The sequence below is a fragment of the Bos grunniens genome, chromosome 15 (assembly GCF_055505025.1).
Source record: "Bos grunniens cultivar Pamir isolate PY7600 chromosome 15, Bosgru_T2T1.0, whole genome shotgun sequence".
Taxonomy (NCBI): Eukaryota; Metazoa; Chordata; class Mammalia; order Artiodactyla; family Bovidae; genus Bos; species Bos grunniens.
Genome location: NC_141179.1, coordinates 78,839,667 through 78,862,763, shown reverse-complemented (window position 1 = coordinate 78,862,763; position 23,097 = coordinate 78,839,667). Strand labels below are relative to the sequence as shown.

Sequence of the window (23,097 nt, the reverse complement as noted above, 5' to 3'; positions counted from 1 at the left end):
GGCTGCAGTCCATGGGGTCGCTAGGAGTGGGACATGACTGAGCGATTTCACTTTCACTTTTCACTTTCATGCATTGGAGAAGGGAATGGCAACCCACTCCAGTGTTCTTGCCTGGAGAATCCCAGGGATGGGGAGCCTGGTGGGCTGCCATTTATGGGGTTGCACAGAATCGGACACGACTGAAGTGACTTAGCATAGCATAACATTTCAAAATAATGGCCAAAGATAATCATGTAACTATTTTTTAAAATCATAAAATATTGAGAAACCACTAGAATTGCAATCCCAATTTGATTGAAATTGCAACTCTTATACCAAAATAAATTTGAGATGAATCAAAAATTTTAATATAAGATTAAAAATGCTTTAAAAATTGAAATTTGAGATGAATCAAAATTGAAATTGCAACTCCTATACCAAAATAAATTTGAGATGAATCAAAATTTTTAATATAAGATATAAAAATGCTTTAAAAATTAAACATTGAAAAAAAATTTAAGAATATTTGACACAAGTGGAATGGGAAAAATCTTTCTAAGCAAGGTAAAATTTTTTTTTAATTTGAATACCAAATGTAAAACAATTACATGCAAAAAGCATTCTACATAGTTTAAAAATTTAAAAACATATAACCAGAAAATATTCACTACACATGCAGTGGTAAAAGTGATCTTTTCTTTAGTATATAAATATCTCATAAAATTCAGTATGGAAAAGATTAACCATTGAGTTAAATAGAAAAAAGTTGAATGAATATAAGTATATAATTTTTGTATTTATATACACATAAATACACACAAAAATAATACAAATCAAAATAAACATATGGCTAATTACTTTACAATATTGTATTGGTTTTGCCATACATCAACATGAATCTTAGCCTCTAATTAAATAAATAAATTTAAATTTTAAATAAATAAATAAATAAACATATGGAAAGATTATCAAATTCAATTATATCAAAAGAGTTGTGGTTAAAGTATGAGTTACTTTAATCAGATGTCATAAATACTTTATCAGGTACTGGTTATTGAGATGTGGACAAAAGAATTCTCACAGAATGGACAGGACTGTAACTATTTAAACAACGTCAAATATGGTAGCTTGGCAATAGCTACAAAAATCAACATTTTTACAAAAAAAAAATCAACATTTTTAATGCCTATATTACCTGATTAAATATCATAGGAATAATCCTATGCTTATTAATTCATATTTGCACATATATAAAATATGTATTTATTGGAATATTATTTGTTATAAAAAAGTTTAGCAACCACATGAAGAGAAATGTGCATATTAATTTTGTATAAATTTATAAGAATTTTGTACCATAAGAAAAATTAAGATATATATATGTTAAGATAAGGTATATATATATAGATATATAGATATGGACTTGGGCTTCCCAGGTGGCACAGTGGTAAAGAGTTCATCTGCCAATGCAGGAGACGCACAAGACACAAGATTGATCCTGGATTGGGAAGATCATCGGCAGTAGGAAATGGCAACCCATTTCAGTATTCTTGCCTGGGAAACGTCATGGACAGAGGGACCTGGCAGTCTACAGTCCATGGTATCTCAAAGAGTCAGAAACTATAAGTGACTGAGCATGCATGCACAAAATATATGGACTGGTATGGAAACATATTCAAGATATTGAATAGTAAAAGCAAGTGTTATATATATTGAAAGAAACAAATACATGTATGCTAATTACATTTGCATTTGCAAAGATTATTACAAGATGAAAAGAAACAAATTTAAGGCCAACAATTAGGGCTGGAAAATGCTGAGAAAAAAATAGCAAATTCATTTGACACTTCATACCATATTGTCTGGTTTCCATTACTGCTGTTTACTAATATCTGTTTTACTTCACTTCTTGTAAACAGGAAAAGCATTAAGTTAAAAATCTTGTGTATAATGCAACTGAAATATAGTAAAGAAGGCAATATATATAGAATTAAATACTTTAAATTGTATAAATTAAAAGTTCATTTACATGATAAGAATCTAAATAAAAGTGAATCTGTCCTGAAAAAGAGATGTTGTTGCTTTCAGTCTCTAAGTCATGTCCAACTCTTTGTTACCCCATGAACTGGAGCATCATATTTACTTTTTTTTCATGAAAAAGAGTAAAAAATATAAATCCATAAATTGGTTGGGCTTCCCAGGTGGCTCTAGTGGTAAAGAACCCGGTAGCCAATGCAGGAGACATAAGAGATGCCAGTTAGATCCATGGTTTGGGAAGATCCCATGGAGGAGGGCATGGCAACCCACTCCAGTATTCTTGACTGGAGAATCCCATGAGCAGAAGAGCCTGACAAGTTACAATCCATGGGGTCACACAGAGTCAGACATGACTGAAGCGACTTAGAACACATAAACTGGTATAAAATCAGTGTACTTTCTCATGATTTCATTCAGTTCAGTTCAGTTCAGTTCAGTCACTCAGTCGTGTCTGACTCCTTGCAACCCCATGAATCACAGCACACCAGACCTCCCTGTCCATCACCAACTCCCACAGTTCACCCAGACTCACGTCCATCGAGTCAGTGATGCCATGCAGCCATCTCATCCTCTGTCGTCCCCTTCTCCTCCTGCCCCCAATCCCTCCCAGCATCAGAGTCTTTTCCAATGAGTCAACTCTTCGCATGAGGTGGCCAAAGTACTGGAGTTTCAGCTTTAGCATCATTCCTTCCAAAGAAATCCCAGGGCTGATCTCCTTCAGAATGGACTGGTTGGATCTCCTTGTGGTCCAAGGGACTCTCAAGAGTCTTCTCCAACACCACAGTTCAAAAGCATCAATTCTTCAGCGCTCAGCCTTCTTCACAGTCCAACTCTCACATCCATACATGACTACACGAAAAACCATAGCCTTGACTAGACGGACCTTTGTTGGCAAAGTAATGTCTCTGCTTTTGAATATGCTATCTAGTTTGGTCATAACTTTCCTTCCAAGGAGTAAGTGTCTTTTAATTTCATGGCTGCAGTCACCATCTGTAGTGATTTTGGAGGCCAAAAAAATGATTTCATTACATATTATTAATTCTTTGCTATATAGGCATTATACTATTCTGGGTACAGAGCTGAACAAGTTAATTGTAGACTTTACATTCTAGTAGGGAGGAAAGCTGTTATTAATGCCAGAGTTGTACAATTGTAATCTTTATTTATAATTATCATAAACTTGTTGAAGAAAGAGAAACAAGAATCAAATTGCAAAATGGCTTCAGTGGTGGCTCAGATGGTAAAGAATCTGTCAGCAATGAGGTAGACCTGGATTTGATCCATGGGTTGGGAAGATCTCCTGGAGGAAGACAGGGAAGCCCACTCTAGTATTCTTCTCTGGAGAATCCGCATGGACAGAGAAGCTTAGCGGGCTACAGTTCATGGGGTCACAGAGAGTTGGACACAACTGAGGGACTAAGCACAAAATGACTTTTGCATTCAAAGGAAATGGAACCTGATGTCAAATGACTCCTTTCATAGAAACTAAAGCACTTAGTTAAAATGAGCTATGATGTTCCTTCTACAGACCTTCTTCATAGACTTACTTAACTCAGAATTTATTAGAATGTCTATTAATGGGTCCTGCACACACTCAATGATTTGTCAATGGGGAAGGTCTTAGCAGGTCTTGCATTTACAAATAGAGAGGGAACAAAGAAGCAGACAACCACAGTAATGTGGGAACCACAGGTCTGGAGGGCTTTCTGCCTCCCTTCCTGAGTCAGGTTCTTCAGAGAGTGCAGGATGACTCCATAGGAGACGAGCAAGAACAGAAACATGACAGTGCAGATCAGCCCTCCATTGGCCAGCAGTAAGATGCCAATGAGATAGGTGTCAGTACACACGAGTCTCAGTAAAGGGAACATGTCACACATAAGGTGATCAATGACATTTGGGCCACAGAATGGGAGCCCAAAAACAGTGCTAAGTTGAATAACTGAGCGCAGAAAACCCCCAACCCAGGACACCATTAGCAACACAGCACACACCCTCTGCCTCATGATCACCAAGTAATGCAGGGCTCACAGATGGCCACATAGCGGTCACGGGCCATCACCAGCAGAAGGATGATCTCTGATCCACCAAAAAAGTGCTCTGTAAACAGTTGGGTCATGCAAGATTCAAATGATATGATTTTTTTCCCTGCGAACAAGTCTGAAATCATTCTAGGGGTAACACAGGAAGAATAAGTGACATCCATAAAAGAGAAGCTAGCAACAAAAAAGTACATCGGTGAGTTCAGGGTCTTGCTCACAGGTATAGTCATGATAATGACCAGGTTGCCTACCAGGATCAAAATGTAGAAGAACAAGAACATAACAGAAAGTACTTTCTGTTCCTTTGGATTCTGTGTGAGGCTCAGGAGGACAGAGTAAGTTACATTGTTCCTTGGTTCCATCCAGTCTGGACAGAAGCTTAGTTCAGGTATTAGAAGCAGTTGGTCTAAAAGACAAGGGGAGGGATGGTATGGGGTGGGAGGTGGGAGGGGTGTTCAGGATGGGGAACACATGTACACCCGTGGCAGATTCATGTTGTTGTATGGCAAAACCAATACAATATTGTAAAGTAATTAGACTCCAATTAAAATAAATAAATTTATATTTAAAATAAAAAGACAAGGGGAAAAAACACTTAAATTGAAAAAGAAAAAAAAACACTTAAAGAGGAAAACAGTTCAATGTACAATTTTTATTTAACCATTCATTAGAAGAATGTATATAGAACATCTATTTGTGTCTAATATGTCGTGGCCATTTGATTACCAAGTTGAATACGATAGTTTCTTTCCCTCAGTGATATGGTACATAACAAGGGATTCAGTTCGGTTCAGTTCAGTCACTCAGTCGTGTCCAACTCTTTTCGACTCCATGAATCGCAGCACGCCAGGCCTCCCTGTCCATCACCAACTCCCGCAGTTCACTCAGACTCACGTCCATCGAGTCAGTGATGCTATCCAGCCATCTCATCCTGTCGACCCCTTCTCCTCCTGCCCCCAATCCCTCCCAGCATCAGAGTCTTTTCCAATGAGTCAACTCTTTGCATGAGGTGACCAATGTACTGGAGTTTCAGCTTTAGCATCATTCCTTCCAAAGAAATCTCAGGGCTGATCTCCTTCAGAATGGACTGGTTGGATCTCCTTGCAGTCCAAGGGACTCTCAAGAGTCTTTTCCAACACCACAGTTCAAAAGCATCAATTCTTCAGCGCTCAGCCTTCTTCACAGTCCAACTCTCACATCCATACATGACCACAGGAAAAACCATAGTCTTGACTATGGCAAAGTAATGTCTCTGCTTTTGAATATGCTATCTAGGTTGGTCATAACTTTCCTTCCAAGGAGTAAGTGTCTTTTAATTTCATGGCTGCAATCACCATCTGCAGTGATTTTGGAGCCCAAAAAAATAAATTCTGACACTGTTTCCACTGTTTCCCCATCTATTTGCCATGAAGTGATGGGACCAGATGCCATGATCTTCGTTTTCTGAATGTTGAGCTTTGAGCCAACTTTTTCACTCTCCTCTTTCACTTTCATCAAGAGGCTTTTTAGTTCCTCTTTACTTTCTACCATAAGGGTGGTGTCATCTGCATATCTGAGGTTATTGATATTTCTCCCGGCAATCTTGATTCCAGTTTGTGCTTCCTCCATCCCAGTGTTTCTCATGATGTACTCTGCGTATAAGTTAAATAAGCAGGGTGACAATGTACAGCCCTGACGTACTCCTTTTCCTATTTGGAAGCAATTTTCCCATTTAGTTTATTACAAAATATTGAGTAGAGTTCCCTGTTCTATACAGTAGGACTTGTCATAATCAATGTTAAATATGTGGTGGTTTAGTCTTAAGTCATGTCTGACTCTTGCGATACTATGGACTGCAGCCCACTAGGATCCTCTGTCCATGGGATTTTCCTGGCAAGGATACTGGAGAGGGGTGCCATGCCCTCCTCCACGAGATCTTCCTGACCCAGGGATCCAGCCCACATCTCCATTAGCTCTTGCTTTGCAGGCGGATTCTTTACCACAGAGACACCCGGAAAGCCCATATTAGGATATAGTGGTTAGCAATGTCTACATTGCTACAATTATCTACATTGCTAAAAAAAATGACTACAGCAAAGTGACTGAGCTATACATATACATGTATCTACTCTTTTTCAAATTCTTTTCCCATTTAGTTTATTACAAAATATTGAGTAGAGTTCCTTATGCTATAGAATAGGCCTTGCTATAATCTATTTTAAATATATTAGTGTGTATCTGGGGCTTCTCTGGTGGTTCGCTGGTAAAGAATCCACCTGTAATGCAGAAGACACCAGAGACCTGGGTTCCATCACTGGGTTGAGAAGATCCCTGGAGGAGGGCATGGCAACCCTCAAGCCTAGGTATATTTGTGAGAGACAATAGGAATGAGACACGGCTAGTATCCTCACAGATCAAAATGTGTTACATATTATGGCAGTTATGTGTCAGCCTGTACATGAAAAAAGAGACTAGTGAAACAGAAGAGTGTCTTGAATTGGGTCAAAATAAACTGGGATTTCAGGAAACAAAACTCAGGATTTCAAGTTAATGGCAAAAAGATAGTTATGCAACTATTTTTAAAAACCATAAAATATAGATAAACCACTAAAATTTCAATACCTATTTAACTCTTATAGCAAAATAAATTCAAGATTAATCAAAAGTTTTACTATAATATATAAAAATGTTTTAAAAAAATAAGCACTGGAAAAGAATTGAAGACTATTTGGCACAAGTGGAATGGGAAAATGTATCTTTCTAAGCAAGATACACAAATGAAAAAAATTGAATATAAAATGTAAAAAAAAAAAGTACATGCAAAAATCATTCTACATAGTTTAAAAAGTTAAAAACATGGAACCTGGAAATGGAGAAGGAAATGTCAACCCACTCCAGGATTCTTGTCTGGGAAATCCCATGGACAGAGAAGCCTGGTGGGCTACAGTCCGTAGGGTAGCAAAAGAGTCAGAAACAACTTAGCAACTAAACAACAAGAAATCTAATTTTTAAACCTAATTTGATGACATATTGTGCATGTATTTTTAATTACCCCTTTTGAACTAACGTATCATGCACTTTTTCTCACATCTTCAAATTTTCTTTGAAAACACAATTTTTTTAAATTTTATTTTATTTTTAAACTTTACATAATTGTATTAGTTTTGCCAAATATCAAAATGAATCCACCACAGGTATACATGTGTTCCCCATCCTGAACCCTCCCCCCTCCTCCTACACAATTTTTAATAGCTGCATGATAACCCATCTTATGAACAGATTGTATTCATTTACTTGTCAAATATTTTTGGTTGTTTAGGTTTTTGCTTTTCACTACAGTGAGTGGTACCATAGTCCTCAGTGTTTTTATTCTATTTGTTTAGCAGCTGGTGGCTCAGACGGTAAAGAATCCACCTGCAATGTAGGAGACCTTGGTTCAGTCCCTGGGATGGGAAGATCCCCTGGAGAAGGGCACAGCTACCCACCTCAATATTTTGGCCTGGAGAATTCCATGGACAGAGGAGCATGGCAGGTTACAGTCCTTGGGGTCACAACAAGTAGGACACAGCTGAGACACTTTCACACAAGCAGAAAATACAAATTGCTCATGCAGTGGTAAAAGTAATCATTTCTTAGCATATAAATATCTCATAAAAATCAGTATAGAAAAGAGTAACCATTGAATTAAATAGGTAAAATTTGAATGAATATATACATATAAATGTGTTTATATAAATATATACATATAAACTCACAGAAAATTAATACAAATCAAATGAAATGTGTGGAAAGATGATTGAATTCAATTATATCAAAAGGGTTGTGGTTAAAGAATAAGAGTAACTTTAATCAGATGTCATAAATATTTATCAGGTACTGATGATTGAGATGTGGACAAAAGAATTCTCATAGAGTGGACAGGACTGTAACTACTTAACCTCAAGTATGGTAATTTGACAATAACTATCAATATCAACATTTAAATGCATATATTACCTGACCATTCATTCAAATATCATAGGAACAATGCTATCCCTATAAAATTATATTTTCATATACATAAAACTTATATTAACTAGAATATTATTTACCATAGAAAAGTTTAGCAACCACATTAATAGAAATTTACATATTAATTTTACCATAAATTTATAAGGAGAACTGTGCACCATAAGAAAAATTATATATATATGTGTGTATATATATATATGACTAGGCTTCCCAGGTGGCCCAGTAGTAAAGAATCTGCCAGCCAGTGCAGGAGACGCAGAAGACACAAGCTCGATCCTGGGTCAAGAAGATCCCCTGGAGTATGAAATGGCAACCCACTCCAATATTCTTGCCTGGGAAATTCCATGGACAGAAGGGACTGGCAGGCTATACTCCATGGGATCTCAAAGGGTCAGAAACTACAAGCGACTGATCATGCATGTACAAAATATATGGACTTGTATAGAAACATCTTCAAGATGTTGTATAGTAAAAGCAAGTGTTACATATATCAGATCAGTCGCTCAGTCGTGTCCGACTCTTTGCTACCCATGAATCGCAGCACGCCAGGCCTCCCTGTCCACCACCAACTCCCGGAGTTCACCCAGACTCACATCCATCGAGTCAGTGATGTCATCCAGGCATCTCATCTTCTGTCATCCCCTTCTCCTCCTGCCCCCAATCCCTCCCAGCTTTTCCAAGGAGTCAACTCTTCACATGAGGTGGCCAAAGTACTGGAGTTTCCGCTTTACCATCATTCCTTCCAAAGAAATCCCAGGGCTGATCTCCTTCAGAATGGACTGGTTGGATCTCCTTGCAGTTGGAGAAGAGTCTTCTCCAACACCACAGTTCAAAAGCATCAATTCTTCAGCGCTCAGCCTTCTTCACAGTCCAACTCTCACATCCATACATGACCACAGGAAAAACCATAGTCTTGACTATGGCAAAGTAATGTCTCTGCTTTTGAATATGCTATCTAGGTTGGTCATAACTTTCCTTCCAAGGAGTAAGCGTCTTTTAATTTCATGGCTGCAGTCACCATCTGCAGTGATTTTGGAGCCCAGAAAAATAAAGTCTGACTCTGTTTCCACTCTTTCCCCATCTATTTCACGTGAAGTGGTGGGACCGGATGCCATGATCTTCGTTTTCTGAATGTTGAGCTTTAAGCCAACTTTTTCACTCTCCACTTGCACTTTCATCAAGAGGCTTTTCAGTTCCTCTTCACTTTCTGCCATAAGGGTGGTGTCATCTGCATATCTGAGGTTATTGATATTTCTCCCAGCAATCTTGATTCCAGTTTGTGTTTCTTCCAGTCCAGCGTTTCTCATGATGTACTCTCCATATAAGTTAAATAAACAGGGTGACAATATACAGCCTTGATGAACTCCTTTTCCTATTTGGAACCAGTCTGTTGTTCTAGATCTGATAGATCTGATAGATAGAGTGCCTGATGAACTATGGAATGAGGTTCGTGACATTGTACAGGAGACAGGGAGCAAGACCATTACCATAGAAAAGAAATGCAAAAAAGCAAGATGACTGTCTGGGGAGGCCTTACAAATAGCTGTGAAAAGAAAAGAAGCGAAAAGCAAAGGAGAAAAGGAAAGATATAAACATCTGAATGCAGAGTTCCAAAGAATAGCAAGAAGAGATAAGAAAGCCTTCTTCAGTGATCAATGAAAAGAAATAGAGGAAAACAACAGAATGGAAAAGACTAGGGATCTCTTCAAGAAAATCAGAGATATCAAGGGAACATTTCATGCAAAGATAAGCTTGATAAAGGACAGAAATGGTATGGACCTAACAGAAGCAGAAGATATTAAGAAGAGATGGCAAGAATACACAGAAGAATTGTACAAAAAAAGATCTTCACGACCAAGATAATCACAATGGTGTGATCACTGACCTAGAGCCAGACATCCTGGAATGTGAAGTCAAGTGGGCCTTAGAAAGCATCACTACGAACAAAGCTAGTGGAGGTGATGGAATTCCAGTTGAGCTATTGCAAATCCTGAAAGATGATGCTGTGAAAGTGCTGCACTCAATATGCCAGCAAATTTGGAAAACTCAGCAGTGGCCACAGGACTGGAAAAGATCAGTTTTCATTCCAATCCCAAAGAAAGGCAATGCTAAAGAATGCTCAAACTACCACACAATTGCACTCATCTCACACGCTAGTAAAGTAATGCTCAAAATTCTCCAAGCCAGGCTTCAGCAATATGCGAACCGTGAACTTCCTGATGTTCAAGCTGGTTTTAGAAAAGGCAGAGTAACCAGAGATCAAATTGCCAACATCCGCTGGATCATCGAAAAAGCAAGAGAGTTCCAGAAAAACATCTATTTCTGCTTTATTGACTATGCCAAAGCCTTTGACTGTGTGGATCGCAATAAACTGTGGAAAATTCTTCAAGAGATGGGAATACCAGACCACCTGACCTGCCTCTTGAGAAATTTGTATGCAGGTCAGGAAGCAACAGTTACATATATAGAAAGAAGCAAATATGTATATGTTAATTACACTTGCATTTGTAGAGATTATTACCAGATGAAAAGAAACAAATTAGGGCCAACAATTAGGGCTGGAAAATGCTGAGAAAAAAGTGGGAATTTCATGCGACACTGCATACCATATTGTTTGGTTTCCATTTATGCTGTTTATTGATATCTGTTTTACTTCAGATCTTCTTGTAAATAGGAAAGTATTAAGTTAAAGATTTTTTGCATAATGCCATGGAAGTATAGTTTAAAAAAAGGCAATATATATATAAATAAATATTTTAAGTTCTATCAATAAAAAAGTTCATTTAAATGATAAGAATCTAAATAAAAATCATTCTGTCCTGAAAAAGAGTGGTTATTGTTGTTCAATCACCAAGTCCAACTCATTGCTACTCCATGAACTGCAATATCTTTTTTTCTCTTTTTTTTTTTTCATGAAAAAGAGTAAAAAATATAAGTCCATAAATTCGTTGGGCTTCCCAGGTGGCTCTAGTGGTAAAGAACTCAGCAGCCAATGCAGGAGGCATAAGAGATGCCAGTTCAATCCCTGGGTCAGGAAGATTGCATGGAGGAGGGCATGGCAACCCACTCCAGTATTCTTGCCTGGAGAATTCCATGAACAGAGAAGCCTGATGAGCTACAGTCTGTAGGGTCACATAGATTCAGACATGACTGAAGCGACTGAGCATACATAAATTAGTTAAAAATCAGTGCAATAATTTTCTCATGAATTCATTATACATTTTTTTTTTTTGCTATATAGGTTTTATACCATTCTGGGTACAGTTATATACAAGTAATTATAGACCTTACATTCTAGTAAGGAGGAAAACTGTTATTAATAGCACAGATGTATAATTGCAATCTTTAATTATGATCATCATAAACTTGTTGAAGAAAGAGAAATCAGAATCAAATTGTAAAATGGCTTCCCTGGTGGCTAATATTGTAAAGAATCTGCCTGCAATGGGGGAGACCTGGGTTCGATCGCTGGGTTGAGAAGATCACATGGAGGAGAGCAAGGCAATTCACTCCAGTATTCTTGTCTAGAGAATCCCCATGGACAGAGGAGCCTGGCAGGCTACAGTCCATGCAGTTGCAAACAGCTGGACATGACCGAGTGACTAAGCACAAAATGACTTCTGCATTCAAAGGAAATGTCCCCTGATGTCAAATGATTCCTTTCATAGTAATTAATACACTTAGTTAAAATGAGATATGATGTTCCTTCTCCAGACCTTCTTCATAGCATTAGTTAACTCAGAGTTTCTTAGACTGTAGATTAATGGGTTCAGCCTGGGACTTATGACTGTATAAAACACGCTCAATGATTTGTCAAAGGAGAAGGTCTTAGCAGGTCTTGCCTTTACAAATATAGAGGGAACAGAGGAGCAGATAACCACAGTGATGTGGGAACCCCAGGTCTGGAGGGCTTTCCGCCTCCCTTCCTGACTCAGGTTCTTCAGAGAGTGCAGGATGACTCCATAGGAGACAAGTAAGAGCAGAAAGCCAAGAGTGCAGATCAGCCCTCCATTGGCCAGCACTAAGATGCCAATGAGATAGGTGTCAGTACACACGAGTCTAAGTAAAGGGAACATGTCACACATAAAGTGATCAATGACATTTGGGCCACAGAAAGGGGGCCCACAAACAGTGCGAAGTTGAGTTGCTGAGTGCAGAAAACCCCCAACCCAGGACACCACCAGCAACACAGCACACACCCTCTGCCTCATGATCACCAAAGAATGCAAAGGCTTACAGATGGCCTCATAGCAGTCATAGGCCATCACCAACAGGATGATCTCTGATCCACCAAAAAAGTGCTCTGTATACAGCTGGGTCATGCAAGATTCAAATGATATGATCTTTCCCCCTAAGAACAAGTCTGAAATCATTCTAGGGGTAATACAAGAAGAATAAGTGACATCAATAAATGATAAGCTAGCAAGAAAAAAGTACATCGGTGAGTTTAGGGTCTTACTGACAGTTATATTCATAATAATGACCAGGTCACCCATCAGAGTCAAAATATAGAAGAAGAACATAACAGAAAGTACTTTCTGTTCCTTTGGATTTTGTGTGAGGCCCAGGAGGACAAAGTAAGTTACATTGTTCCTTGGTTCCATCCAGTCTGGACAGAAGCTGAGTTCAGGTATTAGAAGCAGTTGGTCTAAAAGACAATGGAAAAAAAAAAAAAAAACACTTATACTGGGGGAAAAAAAGCACTTAAAGGGGAAAACACTTACATGTACAATTGTTTATTTACACATTCTCTTGAAGAATGTATATAGAACATCTATGTGTCTATATGTCATGGACATTTTGATTACAAGTTGAGTACAGCATAGTTTCTTTCCCCCAGTGATATGGTGCATAACAAGGGATCAGACAATTCCAGACCCAAGTTATATATGCCATCAATATTTGGCTTCTCTGGTGCCCAGATGGTAAAGAATCTGCTCACAGTGCAGGAGACCTAGGTTTGATTCCAGGATTGTTAACATCCACTGGAGAAGGAAATGGCAATGCACTCCATTATCTTGCCTGGAAAATTCCATGGAGAGAGGAGCCTGGCAAAGTATAGTCCAAGCAGTCACAAAGACTCAGACATGACTGAGCAACTGTTTTGTTTTTTGTGTTTCTTTTAATGAATATCAAACAGTGCTTAGGATCATAGGTGCCTCAGATGGTAAAAGCATCTGTCTACAGTGAGGGAGACCCGGCTTTGATCTCTGCGTCAGGAAGATCCCCTGGAGAAAGAAATAGCAACCCACTCCAGTACTCTTCCCTGGAAAACCCCATGGATGGAGGAGCCTTGTAGGCTACAGACCATGGGGTCGAAAAGAGTCGGACACGACTGAAACTTCACTTTCACTTTCCTTCACTTTAGGAGTATATCAAACTGTAATCAAAGAAGGCTTCCTGGAGGAAGCAACACTTTGGTTGAGTTTAAAAAAAAAATTGAAAGTATAAAATAGATGGGAGAGAATTCCATGAAAAAGTGCATCATTTATAGAGTCAGAAAGTATAATAAAATAGACCCATTTCAGGTAATTTACAATGTAGGTAGATCAAACTGTGGACAGAAGATCCTTGTCCTGAATTGTCTCAAACCTCACTGACACTTAGGTCTTTAGGTGGATATTTCCCTTTTTCTGACAATGCTGCAACAGTCTAATTTTGGGTCAGCCCCTGTTTCTCCCCTAATTTTCAAACATGTGTACGCAATGAGGCTGAATTCACCCTGATTATTTAACTTATATGCACAGTACATCATGAGAAACACCAGACTGAATGAAGCACAAGCTGGAATCAAGATTGCTGGGAGAAATATCAATAACCTCAGATATGCAGATGATACCACCCTTAAAGCAGAAAGTGAAGAATTATAGAGCCTCCTGATGAAAATGAAAGAGTAGAGGGAAAAGTTGGCTTAAAACTCAACATTCAGAAAACTAAGATCATGGCATCCAGTCCCATAATTTCATGGCAAGTAGAGGGGGAAACAGTGGAAACAGTGACAAACTTTATTTTGGGGCTCCCAAATCACTGTAGATGGTGACGGCAGCCATGAAATTAAAAGACATTTGCTCCTTGGAAGAAAAATTGTGACCAACCTAGACAGCATATTAAAAAGTAGGGACATAAATTTGCCAACAAACCGATCTGTCTAGTCAAAGGTATGGTTTTTCCACTAGTCATATATGGATGTGAGAGTTGGACTATAAAGAAAGGTGAGCACTGAAGAATTGATGCTTTTGAACTGTGGTGTTGGAGAAGACTCTTGAGAGTCCATGGGACTGCAAGGAGATCCAACCAGTCCATCCTAAAGGAAATTGGTCCTGAATATTCACTGGAAGGACTGATGCTGAAGCTGAAACTCCAATACTTTCGCCACCTGATGTGAAGAACTGACTCATTGGAAAAGACCCTGATGCTGGGAAAGATGGAAGGTGGAGGAGAAGGGGATGACAGAGGATGAGATGGTTTCTTAGTATCACCAACTGAATGGACATCAGTTTGAATAAACTCTGGGATTTGGTGATGGACAGGGAGGCCTGGCATGTTTCAGTCCATGGGATCGCAGTGTGGGATATGACTGAGTGGCTGAACTGATATGCAACATCTCTAATTTTAGCATAGTTTAATGGCAATGTAGTACTAATAAAGCTAACTTTTAAAAGTTCTACTATAAATATAAGAATTCCCTATACAAAATTTAAACAGGTGCTCCCTATTTGTCTATTAAATCTTATTATTTTCCATGTTATTGTTCAGACAAAAATTTCAATACTCTTCACTCATTGATACACTCATAAAAATTTAATAATTCCTATTTATTTGATTTTCAAAATATATCACATTTGATCATACCCTACTTCTTAATTTCTTCCTGGTCTACTGCAGTAGCCAAATGTCTCCATGTTTATTCTGGCCTCCAAAAGATGATTCTCCTGAAGCAGCCCAAATTGTCCTTTTAAATTTTATTCTGATGACATCATCCTGCACCTGAAAAGTCTTAACCGTATATTCCAATCACAGATTCATAGTTTAATGTATCACATTTTATGTTTAGAGTAACAAGAACTGGAATTCCCATTTTATAATGGAAGAAACTAATGCTCAGAATATCTCATTCATTTTCCACAATCACATATTTTTAAGGGTTACATCTAGAACTGAATCTAGGTTTGATTGATTCCAAAGTAATATACTTTTTTTTACAATAAAGAACATCCCACACTTGTGAGTCTTGTTCCCATGATTTACCATTAGTCTTACCTTTAGAGGCTTCTTCAGAATCTGAACAATGCCTTTAAGTTACTCATATACACTAAGAATTATTTTTCATCCAGTTTGACAACAGAGGGCAAAAGGCTTCCTTATTATTTGAGGATAAATCTGATTTCATTTGGCTGTCTGTCCATTTTCTTCATGGAGTCGCATGATTATTCAAGTCATTTTTATGTGCAGTGTAGATTATTTGAAAGGAATTCCAGGGTGCATACAGAGAAACAAAAGTTTATCAGATTAGAAATTTATCAAAATGACCAAGAAATCCTATATATACATAGAAGATATCAAGTAGCCATTTCCCGGGAAAATTTTTTACAAGTACTTCTTTAGACCAACTTGGAAAAAAAAAAAAGTAGCATTTTGTTGTTTAGCCCTTCTCATTCTGTCATGCTAGCATGGCCAGATTAGTTGACCTAAGATTTTGAAAGATATTCCTGTGATTTTTTTTTTAAGTCGTACTTTAAGTCTAAGAAAAGACCTCAGGAAACTGATGCCAGTTACTAAGTGGATAGCATCTTCTTACCCTTAGGGGTGAAGATCATGGGATATTTCATCCCTTCCAGCTGCAATTATCATTGAGTCTTGGAACTGGAATATGTCCAAGACTGATTCCTATTTAATTAATTCACTGGGACTTTCCCCAAAGTTTTTAAAGATCATCTATATGTAAAGATTTTAATAGGACAAGTCACATAATTCATGTCAGAAATGTCCAACATGGGAAAAAACTTCATGAGAATGAGAACTTCATGAGAAAAAAAGAATCACCATGAGACTAAAGACAATCAAGATTAATATAAAAACCCAGTCATTTTACTCCAGTGAACAGACATGTTATGTACTTCCCCACCTGCCATAGCATGATTTTCTGTCCTTTTATTTAAGATGTAATTTAATCACCTTAAATTTTGGTTAGATGTATGAAAGTTACATCAGAAAACACAGTTAAATGCCTTAAAATAAAATATATAGTAGCTAATTTTAAATTCACCATCGTGGTTATCTTGTTTGTTAAGATCTTTTTTGTATAGATCTTATGTGCATTCTTGCCACATTTTCTTAATATCTTCTGCTTCTGTTAGGTCCAAAACATTTCTGTCCTTTATTGTGCCCACCTTTTCAAGAAATATTCCCTTGGTATTTCTAATTTTTTTTAAGAGATCTCTAGTCATTTTCATACTACTATTTTCCTTTATTTCTTTGCATTGATCACTTAGGAAGGCTTTCTCATCTCTCCTTGCTATTCTTTGGAACTAGCTATTTCCTTTGGAATTAAGAAATATGTCAAGAATACACAGAAGAACTATACAAAAAAGATTTTTATGACCCAGATAATTACAATGGTGTGATCACTCAGCGATAGCCAAACGTCCTGGAGTCCAAAGTCAAGTGGGCCTTAGAGATCATCACTACAAACCTAGTGGAGGTGAAGGAATGCCAGGTGAGCTATTTCAAGACCCAAAAGATGACTGTTAAAGAGCTGTGAAAGTGCTGCACTCAATGTGCCAGCAAATTTGGAATATTTGGCAGTGGCCACAGGACTGGAAAAGCTGTTTTCATTCCAATCCCAAAGAAAGGCAATACCAAAGAATGTCCAAACTACCACACACTTGGACTCATCTCACACGCTAACAAAGTAATGCTCGAAATTCTCCAAGCCAGGCTTCAACAATACGTGAACCGTGAACTTCCAGATGTTCGAAAACTAATACAATTATGTAAAGTTTAAAAATAAAATAAAATTTAAAAAAAAAAAAAAAGAAAAGGCAGAGGAACCAGAGATCAAATTTACTACATTTGTTGGATCATCAAAAAACCAAGAGAGTTCCAGAAAAACATATACTTCTGCTTTATTGACTATGCCAAAGACTTTGACTGTGTGGATCACAAAAAACTGTGGAAAATTCTTCAAGAGATGGGAATAGCAGACCACCTTACTTGCCTCCTGAGAAATCTGTATGCAGGTCAAGAATCAACAGTTAGAACTGGACATGGAACAACAGACTGTTTCAAATTTGGGAGAGGAGTACATCAAGGCTGTATATTGTAACCCTGCTTATTTAACTTCTATGCAGAGTACGTCATGCAAAATGCCTGGCTGGATGAAGCACAAGGTAGAATCAAGATTGCCAGGAGAAATATATAACCTCAGACATACAGATGACTCCATGTTTATGGAAGAAAGAGAAGAAAAACTGAAAAGCCTGTTGACGAAAGTGAAAGAGGAGAGTGAAAAAGCTGGCTTAAAACTCAACATTCATAAAACTAAGATCTTGGGATCTGGCCCCATCAATTCATGGCAAATAGATGGGGAAACAATGGAATTATTGAGAGACTTTATTTTCTTGGTCTCACAAATCACTGCAGATGGTGACTGCAGCCATGAAATTAAAAGACACTTGCTCCTTGGAAGAAGCTATAACCAACCTAGACAGCAAATTAAAAAGCAGAGACATTATTTTGCAGACAAAAGTCCATCTAATCAAAGATATGGTTTTTCCAGTAGTCATGTATCGATGTGAGAGTTGAACTATAAAGAAAGCTGCAAGCCAAAGAATTGATGTTTTTGAACTGTGGTGTTGGAGAAAACTCTTGAGAGTCCCTTAGACTGCAAGGAGATCCAACCAGTCGATCTTAAAGGAAATCAGTCCTAAATATTCATTGGAAGGACTGATGCTAAAGCTGAAACTCCAATACTTTGGCCACCTGATGTGAAGAACTGACTCATTGGAAAAGACACTGTTGCTGGGAAAGATTGAAGATGGGAGCAGATGGGGATGAAACAGGATAAGATGTTTGAAGCCATCACTAACTCAATGGACATGAGTTTGAGTAAGCTCCCGGAGTTGGTGATGGACAGGGAAGCCTGGCATGCTGCATTCCATGGGGTTGCAAAGAGTCGGACACACCTGAGCGACTGAACTGAACTCTGCATAGTGAAGCAGGAGAGTGAAAGAGTCAGCTTCAGACTAAATATTAAAAAACTAAGATTGTGTCATCTGGCTCCATTACTGCATGGCAAATAGATGGGTAGAAGGTGGAAGCAGTGACAGATTTCCTCTTCTTGGGCTCCAAAATCATTGTGGATAGTACTGCTGCCATGAAATCAAACGATGACTGCTTTTTGGCAGGAAAGCTATGACAAACCTAGCTAGTGTGTTGAAGAGCAGAGACATTACTCTGCTGACAAAGGTCCAGATAGTCAAGGCTATGGTCTTTCCAGTGGTCATGTACCATTGTGAGAGCTGGACCGCTGGACCATAAACAAGGCAGAACACCAAAGAATTGATGCCTTCCAAGTGTGGTGATGGAGAAGACTCTTGAAAGTCCTCTGAACAGCAAGAAGATCAAACCAGTCTATCTTATGGAAGGTAAACCCTGAATATTCACTATAAGGACTAATGCTGAAGCTGAAGCTCCAGGAGTTTCATCATCTGACACAAACAGATGACTCATTGGAAAAGTCCCTGATGCTGGAAAGACAGAGGGCAAAAGTAGAAGAGGATGTCAGAGGATGAGATGGCTGGATGGCATCACAGATGCAATGAACATTAACTTGGGGAAACTCCAAGAGAATGTGAGGGACAGGGGAGGCTTGTCATGCTGCATTCCATGGAGTCACAAAGAGTCGGACATGACTGGGTGACTGAAAACCACAACACTCTGCAAAGAAGTTAAATTGCAGGGTGACAATATATAGCCTTGGCATACTCCTTTCCCATTTGGAACCAGTCTACTGTTCCATGTTGAATTCTAACTGCTGCTTCTAGACCTGCATACAGTTTCTCAGAAGCTGTGTAAGGTGGTCTGGTATTCCCAACTCTAAGAATTTTCCACAGCTTATTGTGATCTATGCAGTGAAAGGCTCAAGTGTAGTCAATGAAGCCGATGTTTTTATGAATTTCTTGCCTTTTCTATGATCCAATGGATGTTGGCAATTTGATCACTACTTCCTCAGGCTTTTCTAAATCCACACTGTATTTCTGAAATTTCTTGGTTCCCATACTGTTGAAGCCTAGTGAAGGATTTTGAGCACTACCTTGCTAACATGTGAAATGAGCACAGTTTTACAATAGTTTGAACATTCTTTGGGATTGATGGTACAAAAACTGACCTTTTCCAGTCCTGTGGCCATTGCTAAGTTTTTCAGATTTGTTGGCTTATTGAATACAGCAACTTAAACACCATCATCTTTTAGGATTTGAAGTAGCTCAGCTGGAATTTTTTCACCCCCTCCCCCTCAGCTCTGTCCATAGTAATGCTTCCTAAGGACCACTTGAATTCATACTCCAGGATATCTGCTTCAGGTGAGTGACCAGACCATCATGGATATCTGGGTCATGAAAACCTTTTTTTGTACAGTTTTTCTGCATATTTTTGCCATCTCTTAATATCTGCTGCTTCTTTTAGGTCGATACCATTTCTGTCCTTTATTGTGCCTGTCCTTGCATGCAAAGTTCCTTTGGTATCTTCAACTTTTTAGAAGAAATATCTAGTCTTTCCTACTCTATTGTTTTAATCTATTGATTTGCATTGTCCACTTAAGAAAGCTTTCTTATCTCTCCTTGCTATTCTTTCAAACTTTGTATTCAGTTGGGTGTATCTTTCCCTTTCTCCTTTTACTTTCATGTTTCTTCTTCTCTCCGCTATTTGTAAGTCCTCCTCAGATAACCAATTTGCATTGTTGCATTTCTTTTTCTTGGGGGTGGTTTCGGTCACCACCTCCTGGGTAGTGTTACAAAGTTCTGTTGATAGTTCTTCAGACATTCTGTCTATGAGATTTAATCCCTTGAATGTATTTGCCACTTCCACTGTATAATCATAAGTGATTTGATTAGGTCAAACCTGAATGGTCTAGTGGTTTTCCCTACTTTCTTCAATGTAAGTATGAACTTTGCTAGAAGGAGCTTACAATCTGAGCCACAGTCAGCTCCTGCTCTATTTGCTGACTGTATAGAACATTTCCATCTTTGGCTGCAAAGAATATAATCAATCTGATTTTGGTATTGACCATCTGGTGATGTCCATATGTAGAGTCTTCTCTTGTGCTGTTGAAGAGGGAGTTTGCTATTACCAGTTGGTTCTCTTGGCAAAACTCTGTTGGCCTTTGCCCTGCTTCATTTTGTACTCCAAGACCAAACTTTGCTGTTTCTCCAGGTATCTCTTGACTTCCTACCTTTGCATTCCAATGCCCTATAATAAAAAGGAAATCTTTTTTTTTTTTTTGGTGTTAATTCCAAACGTTCTTGTAGGTCTTCACAGATCCATTTGACCTCAATGTCTTCAGCATTAGTGGTTGGCGCATAGGTTTTGATTACTGTGATGTTAAATGGTTTGCCTTGGAAATGAACTGAGATCATTCTGTCTTTTTTGAGATTGCACCAAAATACTGCATTTCGACCCTCTTGATGACTATGAAGGCTACTCCATTTTTTCTAAGGAATTTTTGCCCAACGTAGCAGGTATAATGGTCATCTTAAGTAAATGTGCCCATTCTCATCCATTTTAGTTCACTGATTCCTAAGATGTCAATGTTCACTCTTGTCATCTCCTGCATGGCCACACCCAGTTTACCTTGACTCGTGGACCTAACACTCCATACTGTTCATGGGGTTCTCAAGGCAAGAATACTGAAGTGGTTTGCCATTCCCTTCTCAAGTAGACCACAGTTTGTCAGAACTCTCCACCATGACCTGTCCATCTTGGGTAGCCCTGCACAGCATGGCTCATGGTTTCATTTAGTTAGACAAGGCTGTATTTTGGGTGCTCCAAAATCACTGCAGATGGTGACTGCAGCCATGAAATTAAAAGATGCTTACTCCTTAAAAGAAAAGCCATGGCCAACCTAGACAGCACATTAAAAAGCAGAAACATAACTTTGCCAACAAACCAGTCCATCTAGTCAAAGCTATGGTTTTTCCAGTAGTCATGTATGGATGTAAGAGTTGGAGTATAAAGAAAGTTGAGCACCAAAGAATTGATGCTTTTGAACTGTAGTGTTGGAGAAGACTCTTGAGAGTCTACTGGACTGCAAGGAGATCAAACCAGTCAATCCTAAAGGAAATCAGTCCTGAATAATTGGAAGGACTGATGCTGAAGCTGAAGCTCCAATACTTTGGCCACCTTATGGGAAAAATTGACTACCTTCAAAAGACCCTGATGCTGGGAAAGATTGAAGGTGGGAGGAGAAGGGGACAACAGAGGATGAGATGGTTGGATGGCGTTACCGACTCAATGGACATGAGTTTGTGTAAGCTCTGGGTGGTGGTGATGGTCAGGGAAGCCTGGCGTGCTGCAGTCCATGGGATCACAAAGAGTCATACATGACTGAGGGACTGAACTGAAATGAACTGAAAAGGTGATGTTTGAGCTGTGATTGAAAGGGTAGGAAGAAGCTGCCATTAGAAGCACTGTTACAGAAAGCAAAACTAAATAAAAATTCATAGATAAAATTATCTCACTTCAGGTGGATTAACCTAGAGCCCATTATACAACATGAAGTAAGTCAGAAAGAGAAAAATATTGTATAATAATAATGCATATATATGGAACCTAGAAAAATGGTACTGTCGAACCTATCTGCAAGACTGCAATAGAGGTGGATACAGTGGAGGATGAAGAGGGTGGGACAAATTGAGAGAGTAACATTGAAGCATATACATTACAATATATAAAATAGATTGCTAATGGAAAACTGCTGTGTAATACAGGGAGCTCAACCTGGTGCTCTGTGAGAGCCTAGAGGGGTAGAATGGGGCAGGCAGTAGGAAGGAGGTTCATGAGGGAGGGGACGTACATATACCTATGGCTGATTCATGCTGATGTATGGCAGAAACCAACACTACATTGTAAAGAAATTATCCTCCAATTTAAAAAAAAATTGTTAAATTATTAAAAGAGGTCAGGAGTACCTCAGCCACCTGATAAATAAAAAATCCATATCTGGTCCCTGTGTGTGTATGTTCAGGCATGTTCAACTCTTTGTGACCACATGGACTGCAACCCACCATGTTCATCTGCCCATGCGATATTCCAGGCAACAATTTTGGAGTGAGTTGCCATTCCCTTCTCCAGGGGATCTTCCCAACCCAGAAATTGAACCCACTCCTCTTATTTCTCCTGCATGGGCAGGCAGATTCTTTCCTACTGAGTCACCTGGGAAGCTCCCAGCCAATCCATACACAGGAAATAAGTAAATAGACCCTATTTAGTATAAGGTCTTCCCAGGTGGTACAGTAGTTGAAACTTCACCTTTCAAAGCATGGGATGCAAGTTCAATCCCTGGTTGGGGAGTTAAGATCCCACATGACTCGCGGCCAAAAAACCAAAACATACAACAGATGCAATATTGTAAAAATGTTGTAAGAAATTCATGAAGACTTTAAAAATGATCCACATTTTTAAAAATTTAAAAAAGGAAAATATAAAAAAAAGAGATTGCATCCTCAAAAGCAACAAAAATATAAATGCTTAGTTCAGTACAGTTCAGTCACTCAGTCAAGTCTGACTCTTTGTGACCCCATGAACCACAACACACCAGGCCTCCCTGTCCATCACCAACTCCCAGAGTCCACCCAAACCCATGTCCATTGAGTCAGTGATGCCATCCAACCAACTCATCTTCTGTCGTCCCCTTATCCTCCTACCCTCAATCTTTCCCAGCATCAGGGTCTTTTCAACTGAGTCAGCTCTTCTCATGAGGTGGCCAAAGGATTGGAGTTTCAGCTTCAACATCAGTCCTTCCAGTGAACATCCAGGACTGGTCTCCTTTAGGATG

The 23,097-nt window shown here is 38.7% G+C and overlaps 1 protein-coding gene and 1 pseudogene across 1 annotated transcript; both read right to left on the bottom strand.

The window, feature by feature from the left end:
- Positions 1-3,510: 3,510 nt before the first annotated feature.
- Positions 3,511-4,417, bottom strand: LOC147358590 (olfactory receptor 4A47-like; annotated as a pseudogene).
- A 7,102-nt stretch (positions 4,418-11,519) lies between these two features.
- LOC147358589 (olfactory receptor 4A47-like) lies at positions 11,520-12,717 on the bottom strand. The gene has a single exon (XM_086342063.1). It carries the CDS (start codon positions 12,647-12,649, stop codon positions 11,726-11,728), a length of 924 nt encoding a protein of 307 aa, XP_086198189.1. The 5' UTR covers positions 12,650-12,717; the 3' UTR covers positions 11,520-11,725.
- Between the last annotated feature and the right edge of the window lie 10,380 nt (positions 12,718-23,097).